The following is a 24,649-nucleotide window of genomic DNA, read 5'->3' as shown; positions in this document are numbered from 1 at the left end:
AGGGGTTGGGGTCCACCGTGGGGAGAGGGCGGGGTGGGGCACAGTGCGCCCGGGCTCCGCCTCCCGCGCCTCCTCCGCCTCCCGCCCCTCCTTCGCCTCCTCCCTTTCCCCTGACTCGCCCCTGGGGAGGGGTGGGTGGGTGGGGATTCTGGGCGGGTGGCGGAGTCACTGTCGCTTCAGCCAGGCTGTGGAGAGGACGGACGCGCCTGGTGCCCCGGGGAGGGGTGCCACCAGGGTAGGAGGAGGAGGTGGAGAGGAAGAGACGCCCTCTTTCCTTGAGCCATCTCGAGGTTCTGACCCCAGGGGCTAGGAGACTGATAAGTTCCTCCACCTCCCCTGCCTGAAGAGGCCGCGACCCTGGAGGGACCTGAGGCCACCGCACCAGGGGCTCCAGCACCGCCCCAGTGGCCTGGAGCAACAGCCTCAGGGACCACTGCAAGATTTCCAGTTGCCTAGACAACGAGCCGGGGTCAGAGCAACAACCCTTCCAGCCACCTGCCTCAACTGCTGGCTCAGACACCAGTCCCAGCCCCGTGCATCCAGCCCAGGTGACATGCCGGTGCTCTCCACCCCCCGGTCCTCGCGGGTGACCACGCTGAAGCGCACAGCTGTGGTCCTGGCCCTCACGGCCTATGGAGCCCACAAAATCTACCCCCTGGTGCGGCAATGCCTGGCTCCAGCCAGAGGCCCTCAAGTGCCTGCAGGGCAGTCCACGCAGGAGGCCTCTGGGGCCACTTCGGGCACAGGGGCCAAGGCCGGTGTGAACCGTGTGTTCTTGCAGCGACTCTTGTGGCTCCTGCGGCTGCTCTTCCCCAGGATCCTGTGCCGGGAGACGGGGCTACTGGCGCTGCACTCAGCCGCCCTGGTGAGCCGGACTTTCCTATCAGTGTATGTGGCCCGCCTGGACGGTCGGCTGGCCCGCTGCATCGTGCGCAAGGACCCGCGGGCCTTTGGTTGGCAGCTCCTGCAATGGATCCTCATCGCCCTCCCAGCCACCTTCATCAACAGTGCCATCCGCTTCCTGGAGGGCCAGCTGGCCCTGTCTTTCCGAAGCCGTCTAGTGGCCCATGCCTACAGCCTCTACTTCTCCCAGCAGACCTACTACCGAGTCAGCAATATGGATGGGCGGCTTCGCAACCCTGACCAGTCCCTGACAGAGGATGTGGTGACCTTTGCTGCCTCTGTGGCCCACCTGTACTCCAACCTGACCAAGCCACTCCTGGATGTGGCTGTGACCGCCTACACCCTGGTTCGAACGGCTCGTTCCCGTGGGGCCGGCACGGCCTGGCCCTCGGCCATTGCTGGCCTCGTGGTGTTTCTCACAGCTAACGTGCTGCGAGCCTTCTCACCCAAGTTTGGGGAGCTGGTGGCAGAGGAGGCGCGGAGGAAGGGGGAGCTGCGCTACATGCACTCTCGCGTGGTGGCCAACTCAGAGGAGATCGCCTTCTATGGGGGCCATGAGGTGGGGCAGGTTGGGGTGCTGAGCTTGGAGGAAAGCATGTGGCTGGGAGGCCCAGGGGCAGGCAACTGTGAGTGGTGGGGAAAACCAGGGCTGGCTAGAGTTGATGCCAGAGGTGTAGGCAGACCACAGGAGAGGGAGACTGGGATGATGAACAGGGCTTGGGACAGCCCAGATTTAGGCACAGAAATGGAGAAGCAGAAAGGCTGGGTGGGACTGCCCTGGGCCGGCTGCCTGGCCACTTCTGCTTCCTCTCAGTGAGGCTGTCCTGGGCTTGGAGCTGCTTGGGGCTGCGGATCCTAGCGGTTTGAGATGCTAGAGCTTCTGTCTCGCCCCATTCCTGCAGTCAGCTGGAAGGAGGCTCCTGCTGTCCGGGATCAGGGATGGTGGGACGTGGCCTGTTGCCCGGCCCCTCCTGGGGCCCAGGGCCCTTTGAAGGCCGGCGTCCAGCCAAGCTGGCCAGCCAGGCAGGCAAGCGTTACGGGCATGACTCAGCCCAAGCGGAGTTTAACAAGCAGCACCCAGCGCGCCGGCCTCAGCAGCGGCCGCGCTTCTCCGCCTGAGCTCAAGGACCAGCCGGGCTACAGGCTCGGCCTCCTCCCTGAGGCCCTGAGGCAGGGATGCAGGGCCCAGGCCGCCACCTCCGGGAGACGTACTTCCTGTCCGCCCAGTGGCCACCCTGCCCCTGGCGTGGCCGACCTTCCGCCTGTGTCCCAGGGCTCAGCTCCCCAGTGGGCCGGGGCGGGGATAGGGGCAGGGTCAGCCTGGGAGCTGGGCGCTGGGAAAGGTTACTGCAGGCCAATGCTCCCTTTATCTCGCCTCAGCCCCTCCCCTTCCTCGTGCCTGGGGTTGCAGCTGCCTCCAGGCCCTGCTCTCCTGCTCCCCTGCTCTGTGCAACTCTGGTTTCGGTTCCCAGTACTGGTGGCGGGGGAGGGGTGCAATGACATCCACCTCCTGAAAGCCTATGTGTCCTCCCTGGGTCAGGTGGCCTCTTGCCCCTGGGCCTTGTTTCACTGGCTGTGCATCGAACTCCAGATTAGGAGAAAAGTGCCTAGTCTGCAGCCTCAACCCCCTCCCGTCCTCTCGCGCACGCGGGCTGCAGGGCCTTGGCAGGCAGCCGTAGCCTTGGGTGAGGCGCTTGGCACATTACCCGCAGCTACATTGTCAGCCCCAGCTGGCACTCCTGCCAGCTCCCAGCACGAGTCAGGATTGCCAGGGTGCTCAGAGGAGGCGTGCTCACTTCAGGAACAGGAGATTGGGCTTGAGGCAGAACCACAGGATGCAGAGGACCTACCTATATGGTGAGGGCAAAAGAGAGATCACTGGCTCTTTGAAGGACTTCCTGTGGGCTAGCTTCAGGAAGTAGCATGTTGGCTAGGAGGGTGCAATGGGGCGGGGGGTGCTTAGGAAGGCAGTATATGTTCTCAATCTGTCTCTTTAGGCCTCTGCCAAAGGGCTGGAGAGCAGCATGGGACAACAGGCCCCCATGGGTGGGTTGATTTTCCTTATTGTGCAGGCATGTGGCTCATCCCAGGCCCACTGGCTGGTGTCCCAGTGGACACTGGCCTAGAACATGTTAGGGCAGAGGTGCCTGGCTGGCTTGTGGGCAGACAGCAGAGTATTCTTTTCTTATTGAGCTTTCAAAGAAGAGCATTATTTAAACACAAATGCACCCACATATATACACACTGCAACCTCTTGTTGGCTTGAGAGCAAGATAAACTTTTCTTTTTAAAAAAATATTTTTTATTGATTTCAGGGAGGAAGGGAAAGGGAGAGAGAGATAGAAACATCAATGATGAGAATCATTGATCGGCCACCTCCTGCACCCCCCACACTGGGGATCGAGCCCGCTACCGGGCATGTGCCCTGACCTCCTGGTTCATAGGTCGACGCTCAACCACTGGGCCATGCTGGCCAGGCGGTAAACCTTTCTTAATAAGTCAAAAGCATGATTTACAAAACTCTGGTTCTCCTGATGGCTCTGCCAGCGTGGTCCAAATTCCACACCTCTTGCCACCTTCAGGTTGTGTGAGCTTGGGCAGGTTACTGCCTCTCTGGGCTTCTGTAGTATTCTACTGTACAATGGAAATGAGAATACAGGTAGAGTAGCATGTGGTGAGCATCAAATGGAGAGTCAAGTGCCAAAGCACTTGGCTAAGGAAATGGTGCCCAGGCTGGGCAGCTGTTGTCAGTCAGGGGTGGAAAGGCTGAGCTGCCTACCTGGATGCTGCTGTCATGGGAGAGCCTCTTTCTCTCCCACTCCCTTTCCTGCTCTCTCTTCTCCAGGCCTAAGATGGCAGGTGCTGGCCAGTGCAGGAAGCGGGAGGGGAGGGGAAGATGGGGAGGCCCACCTCACTGGAATCCTCAGTTGGCAATTATGGGGGGAGGCCTCTGGGGCTGGCTCAGGAGCATGCCCTCCAGGTTGCAATGGGAAAATGAAGTGGAACTTTCTCACCCAGAAGATCCCTGGGGAAGGTAGCAAGAGGCGGGGCCTAAGTAGACTGTTGAACCAAGTTCTTCAAAATGAAGTACTGCTTTTTGCCTAGTTCAGGTTAGTCCTCCAGCAGTTACCCAAAAATACAGGCAAGGTGGCTACCCTTGGCCCATGTCCAGAAGCTGCCCAGGGCAAAGAGAAGGGCGTAGTGAGCTTCCCAACCAAATAGGTAGTAGAAAGAGGGAACCAGAATAAGCCTCTGCAGGTGAGGTCATGAGTCCCTTCATCATCACTGTACCCCAGTGCCATGATGTCAGACAATCCATACTGTCATCCCCCACCCCAGTTCTCAACCTTTTCCTGGCCATCAGATGGCATGGCACAGGTATACTTGGAGATTGGGACCTCTTGCTATCATCCCCATGTTAGCTACCATGAGGTCTCTCAGGCTCTCTCTCTCTCTGTCACCCCCGCCCTGGCAGGTGGAACTGGCCCTGCTGCAGCACTCCTACAAGGCCCTGGCTTCGCAGATCAACCTCATCCTGCTAGAGCGCCTGTGGTATGTCATGCTGGAGCAGTTCCTCATGAAGTATGTGTGGAGCGCCTCAGGCCTGCTCATGGTAGCAGTCCCCATAATCACCGCCACTGGCTTCTCAGAGTCAGGTGAGAGTCGGCACTCCCAGGGGGTGGGGGTGGGGCCCAATGCTCAGCCAGTCCATCTGCTCCTGGCCTGGCTTCCTGGAGATCACTCTCCTTGCTGCCTTCCCCTGTGAGTCTCCCCTTTACAGCATCTCACACGTCTTGGTACCGCTCAGCTGAGCCCGGGGACTGACCCCTCACCAGGTGCAATACCCTCAGCCAGCTGTGCCTGTCCTCAGCCCAACTATGACGGGAAGGTGGGAGAACGGGGAAGTACCTTGAGCGAGCCCCTTCCTCCCTGGGCTTTGACTTTTCCCAGGCCGCAAACAACTCTGGCAGGTTTCAGAGGCTGACCTCTGCCCTAAGGCCTGGGGGGATTGTTTAGCAACTGGATTATCAGGATTCTCGTTTTTTGTTCCTCTACTGCAGTGGTTCTCAACCGTCTGGCCCTTTAAATACAGTTCCTCATGTTGTGACCCAACCATAAAATTATTTTCGTTGCTACTTCATAACTGTAATGTTGCTACTGTGATGAATCGTAATGTAAATATCTGATATGCAGGATGGTCTTAGGTGACCCCTGTGAAAGGGTCGTTTGACCGCCAAAGGGATCGCGACCCACAGGTTGAGAACGGCTGCTCTACTGATTTGCAACATATTCCTTCTATTTGCAGTCTTTTCAGGTTATCCTTTCAAAGGTTGACTTGTGTGCACACGAAAAACAGTCTAGCTCAGCAATTTTCAACTGGTGTGCCGAGGCACACTGGTATGCCGCAAGAATTTTTAAAACATGCAATACGTGACCATTTGGTCAGGGACACTGACCTCATTTCCCTTAGGTTGTCAAATAAAAAAAAAATGACAACAGCCAACACAACAGTAGCCGTCCGGTGTGGATCAAAATTATCTCTGTTTTTTGTCAGATCGGCAAAAAATATAGCATATTTCTGGTGTGCCGCAGAATTTTAGTAATTAATATGTGCCATGAGATGAGAAAGGTTGAAAGTCGCTGGACTAGGTTAATCCGATGGCTCCTCCTCTTCCTGGTCCTTAGAACACTAACACAAGGACCAGCTCCGCTGACGTGTCGTAGCCCAGGGTCACGTCTGCATTCTCGTGTGGGGTTTTTTTTGGTTTTGTTTTTGTTTTTTTTAATATACAGTATATTTTTATTGATTTCAGAGAGGAAGTGAGGAGAGAGAGACAGAAACATCAACGATGAGAGAGAATCATGGATCGGCTGCCTCCTGCACGCCCCACACTTGGGATCGAGCCTGCAACCCAGGCATGTGCCCTGACCAGGAATCGAACTGTGACCTCCTGGTTCATAGGTCGACACTCAACCACTGAGCCACACCGGCTCATTCCTGTGTTTTTTTTACTTGGCTATTGCTATTGGGCTGATGCATGTCTAAATTCATCCCCATATTTACCAATTTCTCTGCTCACCAGTCCTTTCCCACAGCCTAATCACCTTCCTCCAGATAGACATCTTTCAGAAGTTCTTTATGTAAGGCTTTCATGAGGGACACTTCACAATTATTTTGTTGTCTGAAAATGTCTTTACTTTATCCTTTTCCCCAAACTAAATATTAGCTGGGTATGGGAGCCCAGGAGGATAGTTATTTGCTCTCAGCCACTGACAATATTCCATTGTCTCTGCTGGAAAATCTGTTATCAGTTTAACTCCCCACAGCAGCCTGCATTGTCTCTCTGGTTGCTTTTAGATTTACTTTCTCTGCTAGTCTGCTATTTCGCTTGGAAGTGTGACCCTGTGGGTTTCTGTTTATCCTGCCTTCAAATATTCAGATTTTTTAATTGGTCAGGAAAATTCTCAGCTGTTGCCTTTTCAAATATTGACCTGTTCCTTCTGAACTCCTGCTGGATGTCCTCCCTCCTCTGTGGCTCTTCCACTCTTACTATTTCCCATCTAGAACTATCTGTACTGAATCCTGGGAGATTTCTTCAGATCTTCTTCTCACTCACTCGCCAATTTTCTCTTCAGCCGAGCCTCATTTGAATTTTTTTTTTGTTTTGTTAAAGGGGAGAATGATGATTTTTATTTTTTAAATATATTTTATTGATTTTTTACAGAGAGGAAGGGAGAGGGTAGAGAGTTACAAACATCGATGAGAGAGAAACATCGATCAGCTGCCTCCTGCACACCCCCCACTGGGGATGTGCCCGCAACCAAGGCACATGCCCTTGACCGGAATCGAACCTGGGACCTTTGAGTCTGCAGGCTGATGCTCTATCCACTGAGCCAAACCGATTAGGGCTGAATTTTTTTTAATTTTTTAAAATTTGTTATTGATTTCAGAGAGAGGAAGGGAGAGGGAGAGAGATAGAAACATCAATTATGAGAATCATTGATCAGCTGCCTCCTGCACATCCCACATGGGCATGCGCCCTGACCAGGAATTGAACCTTTACCTCCTGGTTCATAGGTCAGTGCTCAACTACTGAGCCACGACTGCTGGGCTAATTTGAATTTTTTAAAAATTTCAGTGACTACTTCTACTAAGTTCTATTTGATTCTCTTTCAAATAGAAATTTGAAAATAGAAATTTTCATTTTCAAATAGAAATTTCAAATTGTTTTGGCAAGTGTCATTTTCTCATCTTTTGACTGCTCCTTTTATGCTGTATATCATATTAATGATACACAATCTCTATCCTGCTATGGGATTATCTGAATTCTTGGGGGTATAAGCCAGCTTGATCTTCCACCTGCCAGTCTTCACTCATGGTAGATTCTTTCCTTGTGGGTTTGTTTCTTGTTTTTTTCTTTTTTAAAAAATATTTTTTTATTAATTTCAGAGAGAGGGAGAGAGAGATAGAAACATTGATGAATGGGCTGCCTCCTGCACGCCCCTATTGGGGAATTGAGCCCGCAATCCAGGCATGTGCCCTGACCGGGAATCTAACTGGCAACCTTCTGGTGCATGGGACAACGCTCAACCAGCTGAGCTACCCTTGTGGGTTTGTTTTTTATCCTCACCCGAGGATATGTTTTTACTGATTTTGAGAGAGAGGGAGAAACATTGATTGGTTGACTCCCATAAGCGCCCCAAGTAGAGATCAAACCCACAACCTAGGTATGTGCCCTGATAAGGAATCAAACCCACAACCTTTTTGGTGTATGGGAGGATGCTCCAACCAACTGAGCCACCTGGCCAGGGCTCCTTGTGATTTTGCCACAAGACTTTCCTGGGAACCCTATATGGCCTAACGGGAGGGTAGTTTCCCCAGTGCGTATTGGCTTCTGTTTTGGCCAAGCACTCCTGGTAATTAACCACTTGGAGGCCATTTTCATATTCACCTCTCCGTTTGGGGAGGAGGAGTTCCTGAACTTGGCAGTAGTATTCATTTGAACCCCAGACACATAATTACCAATTCTTAGAGGTGACCTTTTGTTCCCTGCGCCTAGAGCTCTGGCTACATGACCTGTCTTCTCAGCCTCAAGAGATTTCACTGGTGTACCTGGCTGCTGGCTTCTCTGTGGGCTCCTGGGAATTTGCCTTGCTTTCCTACCAGCATAGCCCTGTTTTCTTTTTATTCTTTTTTTTCTTTTGATTGATTGATTGATTGATTTAGAGAAAGAGGAAGGTGTTGTTCCACCTATTCATGCATTCATTGGTTGATTCTTGTATGTGCTCTGACCACGACTGAAACTGCAACCTTGGTGAATGGGGACAACACTCTAACCAACTGAGCTACCCGGCCTGAGCTATAGCACAGCTCTGCTTTCAAAGGTGTTCTGGTTAATGCAGTTTGGTAGTAAGGGTTTTCAGGTATGTAGAGAAAGAGCCTAACTTGTTTCAGAAGTCTCTCTCATTCTCTCCCTATTGGCAGCTCTGCCTTGGGGCCTCCCGTAGGTACCTTCAGCTGTCTGTCCCTCTCTGGGTGACCCCAAGAGAAAGGATCTAATTGGAGGGGGGTAGTTACTTTCCACCAATGGGCCTCCATTAAGAGTGGCCCTGATTTTTTTTCGAGCAATCGAGTGAAGCTGTATTGAAACATTTTCACTGGAAGTTCACACAAATGGGAACAATGAAATATTGGCTCTGCCATTAGCTATTCAAAATAATTGAGGAGCACGTATTTGGATGTAATGGGAAAGTAAGCATTAGGAAGAGTGGCAGGCATTAAAAATAATAGAAATTAGCAATTCTTGTATAAAGACATCAGGTGGGATCTATGGCCCTGGGCAGTTCGAGTTCCGCTGCGCTTCTTAGAGACTGCTGGGAAGAGGGTGAATGCCAGTAGCCACTGCTGCCACCACTTCTGTTACTAGGTGGTCTCATCCAACCCTGGCTGTGAGAACTCTGGGCCACTTGACCAGAAGTACCAAGGCGGGCCTACGGAGCACGTGACCACAGAGCTTGGGTGCCATGACACCTTCCCTAGTTCCCTCCCTCCCCCCCAGGTTCCCACCTATTTCGTTTCCTCTTACCGGCTTCAAGCTGTGAAGGGTCCTGGTGGGCACTTTGTCTTCCAAAAGTGGCCCTGATTTAGGCACAGGTGCCAGAGCCAGTCAGCATACCTGGTACAGAACATGGGAAGAAACTCATGAGGAAACAGACCTATGGTTTCAGGAAGCACCTGCAGCCACTTCCCTCTGTGCCTGGCATTGGGCACAGCTCGGCCTGCCTAGCACCTGAGGCCTCTCCCTATGGTTTCAGGAAGTACCTGCAGCCACTTCCCTCTGCGCCTGGCATTGGGCACAGCTCGGCCTGCCTAGCACCTGAGGCCTCTCCCTCCTCTGAAGCCCTAGGACTTTTTGGATCCTCTGCTATGTCAGACTTCACGGTGATTTAAGAAGCATGAGCTCCTGTCCCCAGCCTCTTAGCTTTTATAGTCAGTTGCCTGTGAAAATGTGCAATTCTCCTGTCTTGCTCATCCTACTTCTGTCTCACTAGCCTCCTTGCTATTGCCCCCAAACACCAGGCAGGCTTCTGCTTCAGGGCTTTTGCAGATGCTGCTCCCTCTGCCAGGAATACGCTTTCCTCTGATGTCCTGCCCTCCTTCTAGCGGACTTTTGCTCACAGGCACCCTCTAGATGAGGCCTGCGCTGCCCATGACCCTACCTCTATCTTCTCCTTCACCACCTCCCTGCTCTCCCAGGCACTGAACACCCTATCTATTTCACTTCTCTGGTTTATAGTCCCTCTGCCCTTTTATTTATTTTTTATTTTTTTAGTGTAGGAGGGGTTTTAGTGGGTTTTTTAAATAAATTTTTATTGATTTCAGAGAGGAAGGGAGAGGGAGAAAGAGAATGAAACATCAGTGAAGAGAGAGAATCAGTGATCCGCTGCCTCCTGCAGGCTCCACACTGGGGATTGAGCCCGCAGCCCGGGCATGTGCCCTGACCGGGAATGGAACCGTGACCTCCTGGTTCATAGGTCAGCGCTCAGCAACTGAGCCACACCACACCCCTTTTCCCCTTTAGACTGGGAGGTCAATGAGGGCAGGGATTTTGTCTGTTTTGTCCCTGCTCCAAGTGCTTCAAGGAGGCTCAGAGCACTGGGGGCCAATGGGAGGAAGCAGGCATTTATCAACTGAGGAATATGTAGATGCCTTTACCTTACTTATCTCCTGGCCCTGCAAAGCTAGAGGGCCCAGGGGAGGGGCAGCCTCACCATGAATGGCCGCTGGGTGTCCTGTTGTGGGGCCTTGGTCTTAGCTGCCCTAGGGCAGTTTATTCTGTCTCCAGGGAGGTGCCAGCTGTTGCCAGGATGCCCAGGCACCTGCAGACCCTTTCACTTTATGCATAGTCACTGTCTAGCTCTCAGGACATCCTGGGAGGAGGGCTTGTGTCCCTCTTCCTGTTAGGGGCTGTGTCCCTGGGGACACCGTGGGAAGGAGGCCCATAACCTTAGACTGTCACAATTCCTGACTCACTCTCCTGTCCAGTTCCTGGATTCCTGGCCCAGGCCCCAGAAGGTGGTATGAGGCTCTCTAGCCAGCCATCGCGTCCCCTTTCTACCGCACACTGCACCCTCGCTGCTCTGAAGGCCATCTGCCCTGAGACAACTTCCTGCCCCGCCCATCACCGTATCCCTGAGGCTTCTCTCTCTGATCAGTCTAAGCCCCTGGATACAATCCTTCCCAAAACTTAGGCCTCAGGAGCCCTGGCTTCCCCTAGATATCCCCAGTGGGTACTGCTCACTCACCCACACCTAGTACCCTCAGAATCAGCATTCCATTGCTCCTTACCGACATTTCTAGAACATTCCTTATATAAAAGCCCTGCCCCTTTGGGTTTTCCAAGGGTCAAGGAAGTCAAGGGGATAGTCATGCACGGGAGGCTTGGGGGTGCAACAGCTCTGGGTGTTAGAGGACAACGTGGAGATGTGGCCCCAGAGGGGCTGCTGTGAATAGGACAGGACACAGGGCGAGGACAGTCTAGGGAGAAGGAGCTGGGTGTGGCAAGAAAGAAAGCCAAATTCCTAGTGGCTCATTTTTTAAGTCTTCGTTATTGAGATGTAATTAACATGCCACACACTTCAGCCTTTTAAAGTATTCAACTCAGTGGTTTTTATTTATTTTATTTTATTTTTTATGGATTTTAGAGAGGGAGGAAGAGAGAGAGAGAGAGAGAGAGAGAGAGAGAGAGAGAGAGAGAGAGAGAGAAAGAAAGATAGCAATATGCGAGAGATATCGATCGGGTGCTTCTCCCACATGCCCGGACCAGGGATCAAAGCCGCAGCCTAGGTATGTGCCCTGACCGGGAATCCAACCCATGACCTTTCAGTGCACGGAATGACGCTCCAACCAACTGAGCCACACCCTCCAGGGCAGTGTTTTTTAATATATTCACATAGTTGTGCAATATCTAAGAACAGAACATTGTCGTCACCCAAAAAAGAAAACCCGGGCCCATTAGCAGTCACTCCCCACCCCACCCCCAGCGCCTGGCACCCACTAATCTTTCCCTCACTATGGACTTGCCTCTTATGGACACCTCATATAAATGGAATCTCACAATATGAAGCCTTGTGTGGCTGGCTTCTTTCACCCAGCAGAACATTTTCAAGTTTCGTCCACGTTGCAGGATGAATCAGAGCTTCCTTCCTTTTAGGAATAATATTCCATTGTATTCGTGTACCACAATTTCTTTATTCATTCATTGATGGGCATTTGTATTGTTTCCGCTTTTTGGTTGGTATGAAAATGGTACTTATGATCATCTGTGTGCAAGTTTCTGCATGGACATATATTTTTGCTTCTCCCGGATATATACCTGGGAGTGAAATTGCTGGGTCATATAGTAACTCTCTGTTTAACTTTTTGAGAAATTGCCAAACTGGTTTCCACGGCGGCTGTACCATTTTACATCCCCGCCAGCAGTATATGAGGGGTCGGTCAATTTCTCCACTTCCTCGCCAACACTTATTATCTCTTTAATTATAATCCTCCTAGTAGGTGTGACGTGGTATCTCATTGTGGTTTTGATTTGCATTTCCCTGATGACTAGTAATGTTGAACATCTTTTCATGGGTTTATTGGCCATTTGTATATCTTAGACATACAATAGAAATGTCTAGTAAGGCCCTAGCTGGCTTGGCTCAGTGGATAAAGCGTCAGCCTGCGGACCGGAAGGGTCCCGGGTTCGATTCCGGCCAGGGGCACATGCCTGGGTTGCAGGCTCGATCCTCAGTGCGGGGCAAGCAGGAGGCAGCCGATCAATGATTCTCTCTCATCATTGATGTTTCTATCTCTCTCTCCTCCTTTTCTCTCTGAAATCAATAAAGAAATATATATTTTAAAAAAAAGAAAGAAAGAAATGTCTAGTAAGATATGTTGCCCATTGTTTAATTGGGTTATTTATCTCTTTGTTGTTGAATTGAAAAAGTTCTTTATATATTCCGGATACTAGACCCTTCTGAGGTTATGATTTGCAGATATTTTCTCCCAGGCTATAAGTTGTTTTTTCACTTTCTTGATGATTTCTTTTGGTGCCCCAAAGTTTTACATTTTGGTGAAGATCATTTATGTGTTTTTATTTTATTGCTTGGACATTTGGTATCATATTTAAGGAGCCATGCCTAATCTGAGGTCACGAAGATTTACCCCTGCCTTCTTCTAAGAGTTTTGTAGTCTCAGCCCTTACATGCAGATCAGTGCTCCCCTTTGAGTTAGTTTTGGTGTGAGATGGGGCGATTGGGGGTCATTCTTTTGCATGTGGATACCCGTTCATCCCACCACCATTTGCTGGATAAACTCATCCTTCCCCCAGTGGGTCCATTTTACATCCCCAGTGGGTCCATTTTAATCTCCCACTGTCCCTGCCTCTCCCCTCTGCTGTGCTCCACAGATCCAGAAGCCGTGAAGAAGGCAGCCTTGGCGATGAAGGAGGAAGAGCTGGTGAGCGAACGCACAGAAGCCTTCACCATTGCCCGAAACCTCCTTACAGCTGCTGCGGATGCCATTGAGCGGATCATGTCATCCTACAAGGAGGTACCCCACCCCCACGAGTCCACCCATACCTTGCCCTCCATCCCACCCCCAGATGGCAGCAGCTGAGCCAGGGTCCCCCTTCCTTCCCACAGGTGACAGAGCTGGCCGGCTACACGGCCCGGGTACATGAGATGTTCCAAGTATTTGAAGATGTCCAGCACTGCCGTTTCAAGAGGCCTGGGGAGCCAGAGGATGCACAGGCAGGGGCCGGGGCTGTGGTCAGGTCTGGTGTCCGTGTAGAAGGTCCCCTGCAGATCCGAGGTAAGGGCGTCCTCCCTAGAGAGGCCCCACTGGTCCCTGCCCTCCTAGCACTGGCACCTCCCAAGTGCCACCCAGAAGGGGGACTCTTTAGGTTGTGCCCCCAGGGAGGGCTTCTTGGGCCAGTTGTGGCTCTCACTGCCCGGTCCCTTCCAGGTGCCCTGGCTGGGATTTCTCTTTGCAAAAGAGGGGACGTGGTCCTCAAGTGGAGGGAGTCACTGGCCCATACAGGCAGCAGGAGAAAGTTCAAGCCTACAGTAGGGGCCAGGATGCTGTGGAAGAGGGGCACAGTGTCTGAGCCACCACTGAGATGGTGCCAGGAGGGGACAGAGCAGGAGTTCCAGAGACCATAGAAATGGCTTTGCCCCTCCCCACACAGAGCACAGCACCAGACACTGGCAGGGGTGCGGGGACTCTGCTTGTAGGAAGACCCGCTGTACTCCCAAGGGGCCTTGTACCGCGCACTGGCATGCTGTTGGGGGTGGGGGGTATGTGGAACTTACCAGAAAGCAAAGGGAGTGCTACTGCACCCTAGCTTCCTTTTTTGTGCTCTCTCTCCAGGCCAAGTAGTGGATGTGGAGCAGGGGATTGTTTGTGACAACATCCCCATCATCACACCCACAGGAGAGGTGGTGGTGGCCAGCCTGAACATCAGGGTAAGTTGAGTGGGCTGCGCTGGGCTGAGTCATGGGGCCTGGGGCCTGGCCTTCTGCATCTACAAGCCCCAGCCCTTGGCATCCAGCCTGGCTACCTGCCTGTGTTGTCAACAGCCGTTGTTCCAAGATCTACGTGGCAGGTGGGCAAAGGTCAAGGTGGAAGACCAACGTGTCTCTGCCTGTTAGTTGTGGGGCAATGGAGACAGACAGATAAAAGAAACTCGAGATTACTAGGATTAGCCAAGAGTCACCTGAAAGTTCCTGGCCTTATCGTAGCCAGCCCCACCCCCACCCCACCCCAGTTCCACAGAAGACTTGGGGACTCTGGTTTAATTCCAGCTGTGGTGGAAGAGATTGCCTCCACTGACCTGGGCTTGGGGTCCCACCCATCTGCTTCAAGAAGCCCCCAGTGCAGCTGTGTATGCTGGGTGCAGCCTGGCCCTCCATCTGTGGAAAGGAAGCTCTGGTGGCTGGCATCCACTAGTCAGCTGTGTCCCCAACCAGGACTTTGGCTGGGGAATGATGGAATAAATGAGAAACCTATGGGGAGGCGAGCAGAGAAAGAAGCAAGAGGGAGTCATTTGTTCATTCATTTATTTATTCATTCAATCAGTATTTTCTGAGCTCCAGGAGGGGCACTGGAAACCAGAGGTAGATCAGGGAGACCCCACTGTGGGGGCCCTAAAATGTTACAAAGATCCCCAGTTAGACAGCTGCCCAGGGTCTAGCAGGGGCCATAGGAAGGGTAGTCACCATCCCGGGGGAAGAGCAGAGGTCAGATGAAGGCCTCTCCAAAAGAACAGGCAGTGGAGTGGTGGGAGCGAGAAACCGGTTCAGCAGGAGCCATGGTTGGGCAGGGAGTATGTGGAAGAGGCGAGTGGAAGGGCAGTGCCTGGGGCTCCTTTCTTTGATCTGCTGAGAGGAGCCCTGAGAGCCATTTGGAGGCTGGGAACATGTCACAACCACAAGCAGCACAGGACAGTGGTATGATCCCCATTGCCCGCATCTGTGGTCACTCTTGGCCAGTTTATCCAAGGTGAATGGTTTCCATGCGGGCCCTGTGGAAGCCCAACTAGATAAAGATCAGAAGCCCTAGTGAGCAGGGACTCAGCTGGGTAGGGAGCAAGGCCAGGCAAGGAAGGGGTGACTGGAGTGGAAGAACAGGGGTGGGGGGCTGAGCAAGAGCTCTGGCCTGGCAGAGCTGGTGGTAGAGCTGGGCTCTGGGGCTGGGAGATACTGGGGAAGAGGAGCAGTTCCCAGCCAGATGCTGGGGTGAGAAGGACAGCGGGAGAGATGCAGAGAAGGAAACGGAGCCCTCACCATCGGGCCCCACCCGAGCGAGTTTATGGTATAACAAAGGCCCACAAAGTGAGGGGCTCAAACAATGGAAGTGGAATCTCTTCCAGTTTCGGAGCCTGGAAGGTGTATGCTGAGAGCAGTGAGGGAGAATCCGTTCCAGGCCATTCCAGCGGCTGGTGGTTGCTGGCCACCATTGTTGTTCCTTGACTTTGCTTTAATCTCAGCCTCCATCTTCACATGGTGTTCTCCCTGTGTTTGTGGCTTTGTGGCCAAATCCCCCCTTTTTATAAATAAGGACACCGGTGACATTGGATTAGGGGTCAGTACACTCCAGGATGACCTCATCGAAATTGAACTGATTGCATCTGCAAAAGCTATGTCCAAATAAGGTCACATTCCTAGGTCCTGGGGGTTAGGACTCCAACACATGAATTTGGGGGGACACATTTCAACCCCCACACTGACCGAGATAAGCCAGGGAAGGCCTCACATGAGCCACACTCAGATCATCCAAGGACTTAGGAAGGCAGTACGTGGCCTGAGGACAGCAATCTCCCTGCCCTCTAACCCCTCCTTCCTGAACACCTCCCTCCCCACAGCTCCACTGGCCTTTTTTTACTAGCCAGTGAGCATCATGTGATTGGCCAACTGGGGAGCCTGAGGCCCTTGACGCTGAGCCTGGGGGTTACAGTGGCATCTCTGGCTCCCTAGTATCCATGAGGGCAGTGAGAGGGCTTCAGGGAGCAGCTAGAGCAGCGGTTCTCAACCTGTGGGTCGCGACCCTTGGGGGTCGAACAACCCTTGCACAGGCGTCGCCTAAGACCATCGGAAAACACATATATAATTACATACTGTTTTTGTGATTAATCAGTATGCTTTAATTATGTTCAATGTGTAACAATGAAAATACATCCTGCATATCAGATATTTACATTACGATTCATAACAGTAGCAACATTACAGTTATAAAGTAGCAACGAAAATAATTTTATGGTTGGGGGTCACCACAACATGAGGAACTGTATTAAAGGGTCGCGGCATTAGGAAGGTTGAGAACCACTGAGCTAGAGTTTACTGTCCACCTAGAACTCTAAAGAAAGCACCTTTCCTGCCCTGGCGGGTGTGGCACACCCTGGCCAGTGTGCACAATGGTTAGAGCATCGGCTCCAGGCACAGAAGAGTCATGGGTTCAATTTCCAGTCAAGGGCACATGCCTGAGTTGCAGGTTTGATTCCAGGCTCCAGTCTGGGTGCATGCGGGAGGCAACCAATCACTGTGTGTCTTTGGCACCAATGTTTCTCTTCTTTTTCTTTCTTTCTCCCCCCTCTCCCTACATCTCACCCCGCTCCCTTGCGCTCTCTATAAAATATATATATATATATATATATATATATATATATATATATTTTTTTTTTTTTTATTGATTTCAGAGAGGAAGGGAGAGGGAGAGAGAGATGGAAACATCAATGATAGAGAATCATTGATCGGCTGCCTTCTGCATGCCCCCCACTGGGGATCAAGCCCCCAACCCAGGCATGTGCCCTGACCAGGAATCCAGCCATGACCTACTGGCTCATAGGCTAATACTCAACCACTGAGCCACACTGGTTGGGCCCCCGGGCAGTTCTTAAAGAGAAAATTCTGCTGAGGAAGCATAAACACTTGGATTCCCAGTGCAGTGGGATGGGGGTGCTATTGACTTTCTGGGGCCCGTACCCATTCATATGGCTGTGGTGGAATAGGCCCTCCTCCTGTTGGCCCCATATTCTGTGGTGTGTGTTAGGGCCTTAAAAGGACAGGCTGGGGCCCAAAACAGGCATTCGGTTAGGGCTCTGGATGCTGGTCCAGGAGGGCCTACCTAGCGTGCACCTGGGTACAGGTAGCTGTCAGAGGCTGTCAGAAAGGCTGAAGGTGAGAGGAGAGAGGGCCACACCCCCTGGGTACCACATGGCACTGCCTCCACAGGTGGAAGATGGCATGCACCTGCTCATCACTGGCCCCAATGGCTGCGGCAAGAGTTCTCTGTTCCGGATCCTTGGTGGGCTCTGGCCCACGTATGGAGGTGTGCTCTACAAGCCCCCGCCCCAGCGCATGTTCTATATCCCCCAGAGGTGAGTGGTGCAGGGAGAGGGAGGGAACCAGGGCCCCCGGCTGTGCCCCTTGCCCCTTCCCACCTGTGGAACTGACACCATGGAGATGGTAGAGCTTGGGGCCTCGGGAGAGGACAGCAAGATGCTGCCCCCAGAATCAGAGGGACTGTGGAGCCTCCGCTTGCCCCTTACCATGCCCCCTCACCTGGTGACTTTACAGCTGCGTGGTGTGCATGCATGAGAGTACATACTGCAGGGAGGAGACGTGGTGTGTGTGCATGTGAACATGTGCATGCGTGTGCTGTGTCAATGCATGCATACATGCTTCTGCATGCAGGGCGAGTGTGTGGTGTGCACATGTGAGTGTGTGGGCCTGGTGTGCATAGGTGGGTGTGAGCACTGCCTAGAGAACTTGTAGCGCGGTCTGTGGGCTTCAAGTTCTCCCCACCCCTGGCAGCCAGGGCTCACGGAGGAGCCCAAACAGACACAGGGCGCGGGCAGGGCCGCCCGACCCCTGGTGGACATGCAGCTTTCCCACAGGCCGTACATGTCCGTCGGCTCCTTGCGTGACCAGGTGATCTACCCTGACTCAGTGGAGGACATGCGAAGGAAGGGCTATTCAGAGCAGCACCTGGAAGCCATTCTGGACATCGTGCACCTAAACCACATCCTGCAGCGGGAAGGAGGTAGGGGGTGGGACATCCTCCTCTCAGCACCAGGGAGTGAGCCATCCACCCAGCAACCTGCTACCACCCCAGCCCCTGCCTCCCTCATCCACGATGCCAGTGTGCTAGGTGCCCCAAGAGCCCTCCTAACAGGGAAGATTGACAGGAAGCGGGTGGCTCAGGTGGGGGGGGTCATCCAGATGGTGCTTGCCATCAGGTGAGAGGCTCACAACAGGCTGGGGAGCTGAGGGGGCAGGGGGGATGGAGAGCTCTCACAGGGAACAAAGCCCTTGGAATGCTTTAGGCAGGGAAGTTACAGGTCTGTGTCGCATTTCAGCAAGAGGACTGACCTCAGGCGTGGGGGCATGGGCAGGGCAGCCGGGGAGGAGCCCGCACTGGCGTCTGCGCAGAGGGCCTGGAGGGTGGGAGGCAGGAGCAGAGGTGGAGGGGACATCCGGTTTCTGCCTTGACCCTGGGAGGCGCCATCCCCTGGGAAGGAGAAGAGGGAGGGACAGCCTAGTGGCAAGAGAAGGCATTGGTCTGGGGCTACCCCGTTAGTCTGCGAATGCCTGTGGGGCCTGGAGGTGAGGAGGCAGTGCGGAACTCAGGGCGGGGCTGAGCTGATCTTCTTAGTGAAACCTGAGCCGCAGGGTTCCACTTCCTGCCTCTGCCACTTAGGGTCAGCTTGACCTTGAGCAAAGACCTCACCTGAGCCTCTCTCTCCACCTGTAGAAGGGAGCAGGTACTAGTGACTAATCCCTCCCTAAGCACCAGCGTTAAATGGAACCACTGCCAGCGTCACACCTGCACAGGAGGAGGGCTGCAGGCGGTGGAGCCCAGGTTGCCAGTCATGCTGAAGCTTCATCCCCAGCTGCCCCTGGCCTGCCTCAACCTCTTTTTGCTCCAGCCACCCTCCCCTTAGAAGTGTACCCCTCCTGTCCTCCAGGCACCCCTCTGTGCCTGGGGTCCTTGAGGCTGACCATCATACCCTATTAGCATTGAGTTCAGCTGTCAACAACAGAACCGCACACACACACACACACACACACACACACACACACGTACACGCACACGCACACACACACATGCATGCACAGTGGCTCAAGTCACTCACAAGTTTATCTTACTGTGACACAAAAGTCCTGAGGAAGGCAGGACACAGTTGGTGGGAGCAGCCCTGCTCTTTGTGGACCTTTGTTCCCAAAGTCACCTAGTCACCTCATGGTCCAAGATGGCTGTTCCTGCATTCACATCATATCCCAGGCCATAGGATGGAGGAAGTGGGGGGAAATGGTATATGCCATCTGTCTCCTTTTTTAGAATATGTTTTTATTGATTTTTCAAGAAAGAGGAAGGGAGAGGGAGAGAGAGAGAGAAACATCAATTGGTTGCCTCCCGCAACCAGACTGGGGATTGAGCCAGCAACCTGGGCATGTGCCCTGACCAGGAATCAAACCTGTGACCTCTTGGTGCATGGGACAATGCTCAACCAACTGAGCCACATCAGCCAGGACAGTGCCATCTGTCTGTCTTTCTTTTTTTTTAAATATATATTTGTATTGATTTCAGAGATGAAGGGAGAGGGATAAAGAGATAGAAACATCAATGATGAGAGAGAATCATTGATAGGCTGCCTCCTGCACACTGCCCCTCCCCCCCAGGGATCGAGCCTGCAACCTGGGCATGTGCCCTTGACTGGAATCAAACCTGGGACCCTTCAGTCTATCCACTGAGCCAAACCAGCTAGGGCGTGCCATCTGTCTTTTTTTTTTTTTAATATATTTTATTGATTTTTCACAGAGAGGAAGGGAGAGCGATAGAAAGTTAGAAACATCGATGAGAGAGAAACATCAATCAGCTGCCTCCTGCACATCTCCCACTGGGGATGTGCCCGCAACCCAGGCACATGCCCCCGACCGGAATTGAACCCGGGACCCTTCAGTCCGCAGGCCGACGCTCTATCCACTGAGCCAAACCGGTTTCGGCAGCCATCTGTCTTTTAAAGAAAGTTCCAGAAGCTAGAAGTTGCCACATGTATAACACTTGAACCCCATTGGCCAGGATGCAGTCACATACTCATATACCTCAAGACAAGCTAGGGAGTATAGTCTTTTTGAGGGTACCATGCACTCTACCAAAACTTGTAGTCCTGTGGGGAGGAATCATACACACACCTGCTCATTCAGGCAGCTGCCTGAGCCTTACCAAGGGACTGGCACGAGGCAGCGAGACAAAGGCCTGGTGCCTACGGGTGAGAAGCCTTCTGGAGAGACCACGCCAGCCTTCCTGGGGCTGGCTCTTCGTTGGCACATTGTCAGGTCCTGGATGAGTTTGCTGGGGCTGCTGGAACAAAGTACCACAGACTGAGCAGCTTAAACAGCAGAAATATGTTAGCCCCAGCTCTGGAAGGCCGAAGTCCAAGATCAACGTGTCGGCAGGGTTGGCTCCTGCTGAGGGCTGTAAGGGAACATCTGTTCCAGGCCTCTCTCCTTGGCTCGTAGACAACCATCTTCTCCCTCTGTCTCCTCACATCATCTTTTCTCTATTATATCTTTGTGTCCAAATTTCCCCTTTTTATAAGGACACCCATTGTATTGGATCAGGGTCCGCCCTAGTGACCTCACTGTGACGTGATCACATCTGTAAAGACCTTTTCTCCAAATACTGTCACCTTCTGAGGTCCTGGGGGTTAGGACTCCCACATATCTTCTTTTGGAGGGTATATAATTCTGGTCTCAACTTCTTTTTGACTATTGAAGTATCAACCTACAGCCCAGACGGTGTGGCTCAGTGGTTGAGCGTTGACCTATGAACCAGGAGGTCATGGTTCAATTCCCGGTCAGGGCACATGCCTGGGTTGCGGGCTCAATCCCCAGTGTGAAGTGTGCGGGAAGCAGCCAATCAGTGATTCTCTCTCATCACTGATGTTTCCATCTCTCTCTCCCTCTCCCGTCTCTGAAATTAATAAAAATATATATTTTTAAGTATCACCTGTAGACAGACAAGCACCCAGAGCACAAATAGTCAGCCATTGGCCTTCTCCAGAGTCATCTTCCACTGTCTCGTGTTCCCTAGCTCCCTCTCACCAGGCCCACCACGCCCAGTGGGCCTGGGCCCTTGTTGAATTGAACAGAGCCCCCTTGTCCCCTGCCTAGGTTGGGAGGCCGTGTGTGACTGGAAGGACGTTCTGTCAGGGGGCGAGAAGCAGAGGATCGGCATGGCCCGCATGTTCTACCATAAGTGAGTGGTCTGTCCAGGGTGCTAGAGCTCCCTCAAGCACTGGCTGCTCTCCAAGCCCGTGGCTGAGACTACGCGGCTGCTCAGCGTGCATGCTCCCCGGGGCCTCCTGAGGGGGAAGGCAGTACGGTTAGGAGGCCCCAGCAGGAATTGGGCCCCAAGAGGTGGGGGGTCGGGCCCAGACCAGGTCAACAGCAATGGAGGGTCCACAGCCTTGCCCGCTCTGCTCCCACTCTCAAGGCCAAAGTATGCCCTCCTGGATGAATGCACCAGCGCTGTAAGCATCGACGTGGAAGGCAAGATCTTCCAAGCGGCCAAGGATGCAGGCATCGCTCTGCTTTCCATCACCCACCGCCCCTCCCTGTGGTAGGTGCCCTCCCTTCCTGCCTGGAGTCGAGGGGAGGGAGCGCCCTTCCCAAATTCTACACCCCCACAGCTTTGGGGGGAGGGAGGAGATGGTGCTGCCATCAGGGGAGCAGGGAACCCGCCACGTGTCTCCTGCTGAGCAGCCTCTGCATCTCTGTCCCTGTCCCTCTCCCGGCCCAGGAAGTACCACACACACTTGCTGCAGTTCGATGGCGAGGGCGGCTGGAAGTTCGAGAAGCTGGACTCAGCCGCCCGCCTAAGCTTGACTGAGGAGAAGCAGCGGCTTGAGCAGCAGCTGGCCGGCATCCCCAAGATGCAGCAGCGTCTCCAGGAGCTCTGCCAGATCCTGGGCCAGGGCCGCAGGGTCGTCCAGGGCGCTGCCACCTGACAGAGGGCCGTGGCTCTGGGCCCTCAGCCCCTGCCCCTCCCCAAGCCCTCGGATCATATGAAGGAAACAGCAGTGCCTGCCTACCCACACCCCCCTCCACCCAGCCCACCGCAGGCCCACCCTGCATGACTCTCCCTCCACCCAGGCCTCCCTGCCACTGGCCTGACCTGCCTAGATGACTGCCAGCGAAAGGGCACGCCTGACCCTCGTGCCCCTGCCCTCGGGCAAGGAGACATGGAAGGTCCTACACTGCTGCCCTCCCCAACCGTGCCCCTCCCCTGCCCCACCATGAATGTGACCTGAGCAGGGTAGCTGAGTCCTCTCTTTGCTTTGGGGAGGCAGAGAGGGGCAGGAGGTACCCCAGCCCACACCACCAGGACAGTCTGTACTGAGCCTCGGCATCTGTGGGGACTGCCCTCCTGAGACCGAAATCCCCTTATGTCCTCCTTTTCAGTCCCTCGGAGACCCTATGGTCCATCCTTCTATTGCCACTGCCCAAGTGGTTGCCACGGCTCCACTGGACGCCCTCCCTGCCATAGAAATGGCCAAACAGGACCCAGGGCCAGACTAGGGTCACTGCCCCTTCTCCCCACCACTTGTCCCGAAGAGCTCTCGGGAGAAAGAATTGCACAACATTTCTCAGCAAGCGATAAGAAGAATGTAGTCCCTGTCCCTCTCGGTCCCTACAAGCTAATTTATTGGATTCCCGTTTGTAGCCTTCTCGATTGCCAATGTGAGCACCCTGCTAGCAGGGGAGGCAGCCCGGGCTGCGGTCCTTCCACAGGTGGCCCAGCCTCTGAGCCAGCCCCAGCCAGCCTGTCGGCCCACCAGCCTACACTGCCAGCTGCCACCAGGGGGGCCCAGGCCAGCCAGAGGGGGAAATGGACACTGTGCTGCCATGAGTGTGGGCACCAGTGTTCCCAGCTCAGTGCCAAAGAGGGGTCAGCCGGAGAAGCTGTCTCCACAAAGCTAGCTCCTGCCCGAGAGGGAGACCCCACCGCTGCTGTGTGCCTTTCGGGGGTGGAGGGGGGCTCAGCCCTCGGGCCAGGAAGCCTCCCTCAGTCCCTCAGTAAAAACTGCCCATGGAAATTGTGTTCTTGCCTCCTGTGCTCTTTGTCCGGCCTGGCGTGGGGGAGACACAGGGACGGGCAACAGGCCTGAAGGGAAAGAATAACAGCCCCCACGCCACCTGAAGACACAGCTCAGCACATTCTGTGGCTGGCATGCTGGGGGGGAGGCGGATTCATCAACATCTCACAAAAATATTGGCGGGTCCCAAATAGGACTCTGGACCCAGCGCTGGGGTGAGGAGAGGACTTCCAGAGAGATCGTATGGGAAAAACAGCTACAAAGTGGGCTGGTTGGGGGAACACTAGGAGGAAGGGTCCTGACCCAGCCTGGCAAGGAGCAGCGGGGAAGATGTGCTTCTAGACCAGGGGTGGGCAAACTTTTTGACTCGAGGGCCACAATGGGTTCTTAAACTGGACCGGAGGGCCGGAACAAAAGCATGGATGGAGTGTTTGTGTGAACTCATATACATTCAAAGTAAACATCATTACATAAAAGGGTACGGTCTTTTTTTTTTTCTTTTTTTAGTTTTATTCATTTCAAACGGGCCGGATTCGGCCCACGGGCGTAGTTTGCCCATGGCTGTTCCAGACCCTCTAGTTATAGGAGGGAACATTTTGCAAGGGACCAGGAGTGGATCAGGAGCAAGATTCGGGGTATTGATGCTTGAGTGTAGGGGAAGGGGCCAAGGAGCCTGAACCTATTCCATTGGCAACAAGAAGCCACTGAAAAGTTTTCAGCAGGATGCAAAACACATGGAGTTATGCTTACAGCAGGTTGTGTGGAGAGTTGTTTGGAGAGAGGCACACCACTATAAAAAGAATTCTATAAAAAGTTCTACCCAGCCAGCATGGCTCTGATTGAGTGTCGACCTATGAACCAGAAAGTCACAGTTCGATTCCCAGTCAGGGCACATGCCTGGGTTGCGGGCTCCATCCCCAGTGTGGGGCGTGCAGGAGGCAGCAGCTGATCAATGATTCCCTCTCATCATTGATGTTTCTATCTCTCCCTCTCCCATCCTCTCTGAAATCAGTAAAATATATACTAGAGGTCCGGTGCATGAAATTTGTGCACTGGGGAGGGGGGTCCCTCAGCCCAGCCTGCACCCTCTCACAGTCTGGGACCCCTTGGGGATCGGGCCTAAGCCGGCAGTCAGACATCTCTCTCCCAATCCGGGATCCCTCACTCCTTACCACCCACCTGCTTGCTCCTTACCACTCGGCTTGCCAGCCATGAGCCCAGCTTCTGGCTGAGCAGCACTCCCCCTGTGGGAGCACACTGACCACCAGGGGGCAGCTCCTGCATTGAGCGTCTGCCCCCTGGTGGTCAGTGCGCATCATAGCGACCGGTCGTTCTGGTCGTTCCGCCATAACAGTTGCTTAGGCTTTTATTATATAGCTGTAATAAAGAATGAAGTTCTGACCCATGCTGCAACATGGGTGAACTGCAAAAACATGATACTGATTGAGTGGAAGGAGCCAGTCACAAAAGACACATACCATATGAGTCCATTCATATGAAATATCCAGAATAGGCAAACCCACAGAGACAGAAAGGGGATCGGCAGCTGGCAGGGGCCTGGGAGGAGAGGAATGAAGAATAACTGCTAACAGGTACAAGGTTTC

General features: G+C 53.4%; 1 protein-coding gene across 1 annotated transcript; it reads left to right on the top strand.

The window, feature by feature from the left end:
* Positions 1 to 162: 162 nt before the first annotated feature.
* Positions 163 to 23,050, top strand: ABCD1 (ATP binding cassette subfamily D member 1). The gene is made up of 10 exons (XM_036305035.1): positions 163 to 1,462; positions 4,379 to 4,559; positions 12,855 to 12,997; positions 13,090 to 13,258; positions 13,817 to 13,911; positions 17,176 to 17,321; positions 17,841 to 17,986; positions 21,121 to 21,205; positions 21,443 to 21,568; positions 21,749 to 23,050. The coding sequence occupies exons 1-10, from the start codon at positions 554 to 556 to the stop codon at positions 21,954 to 21,956; spliced, it is 2,208 nt and encodes a 735-aa protein (XP_036160928.1). The 5' UTR covers positions 163 to 553; the 3' UTR covers positions 21,957 to 23,050.
* The last annotated feature ends 1,599 nt before the right edge of the window (positions 23,051 to 24,649 follow it).

This window comes from Myotis myotis, unplaced genomic scaffold (assembly GCF_014108235.1).
Source record: "Myotis myotis isolate mMyoMyo1 unplaced genomic scaffold, mMyoMyo1.p scaffold_m19_p_4, whole genome shotgun sequence".
NCBI lineage: Eukaryota > Metazoa > Chordata > Mammalia > Chiroptera > Vespertilionidae > Myotis > Myotis myotis.
This window is presented reverse-complemented; position numbering and strand designations above follow the sequence as displayed.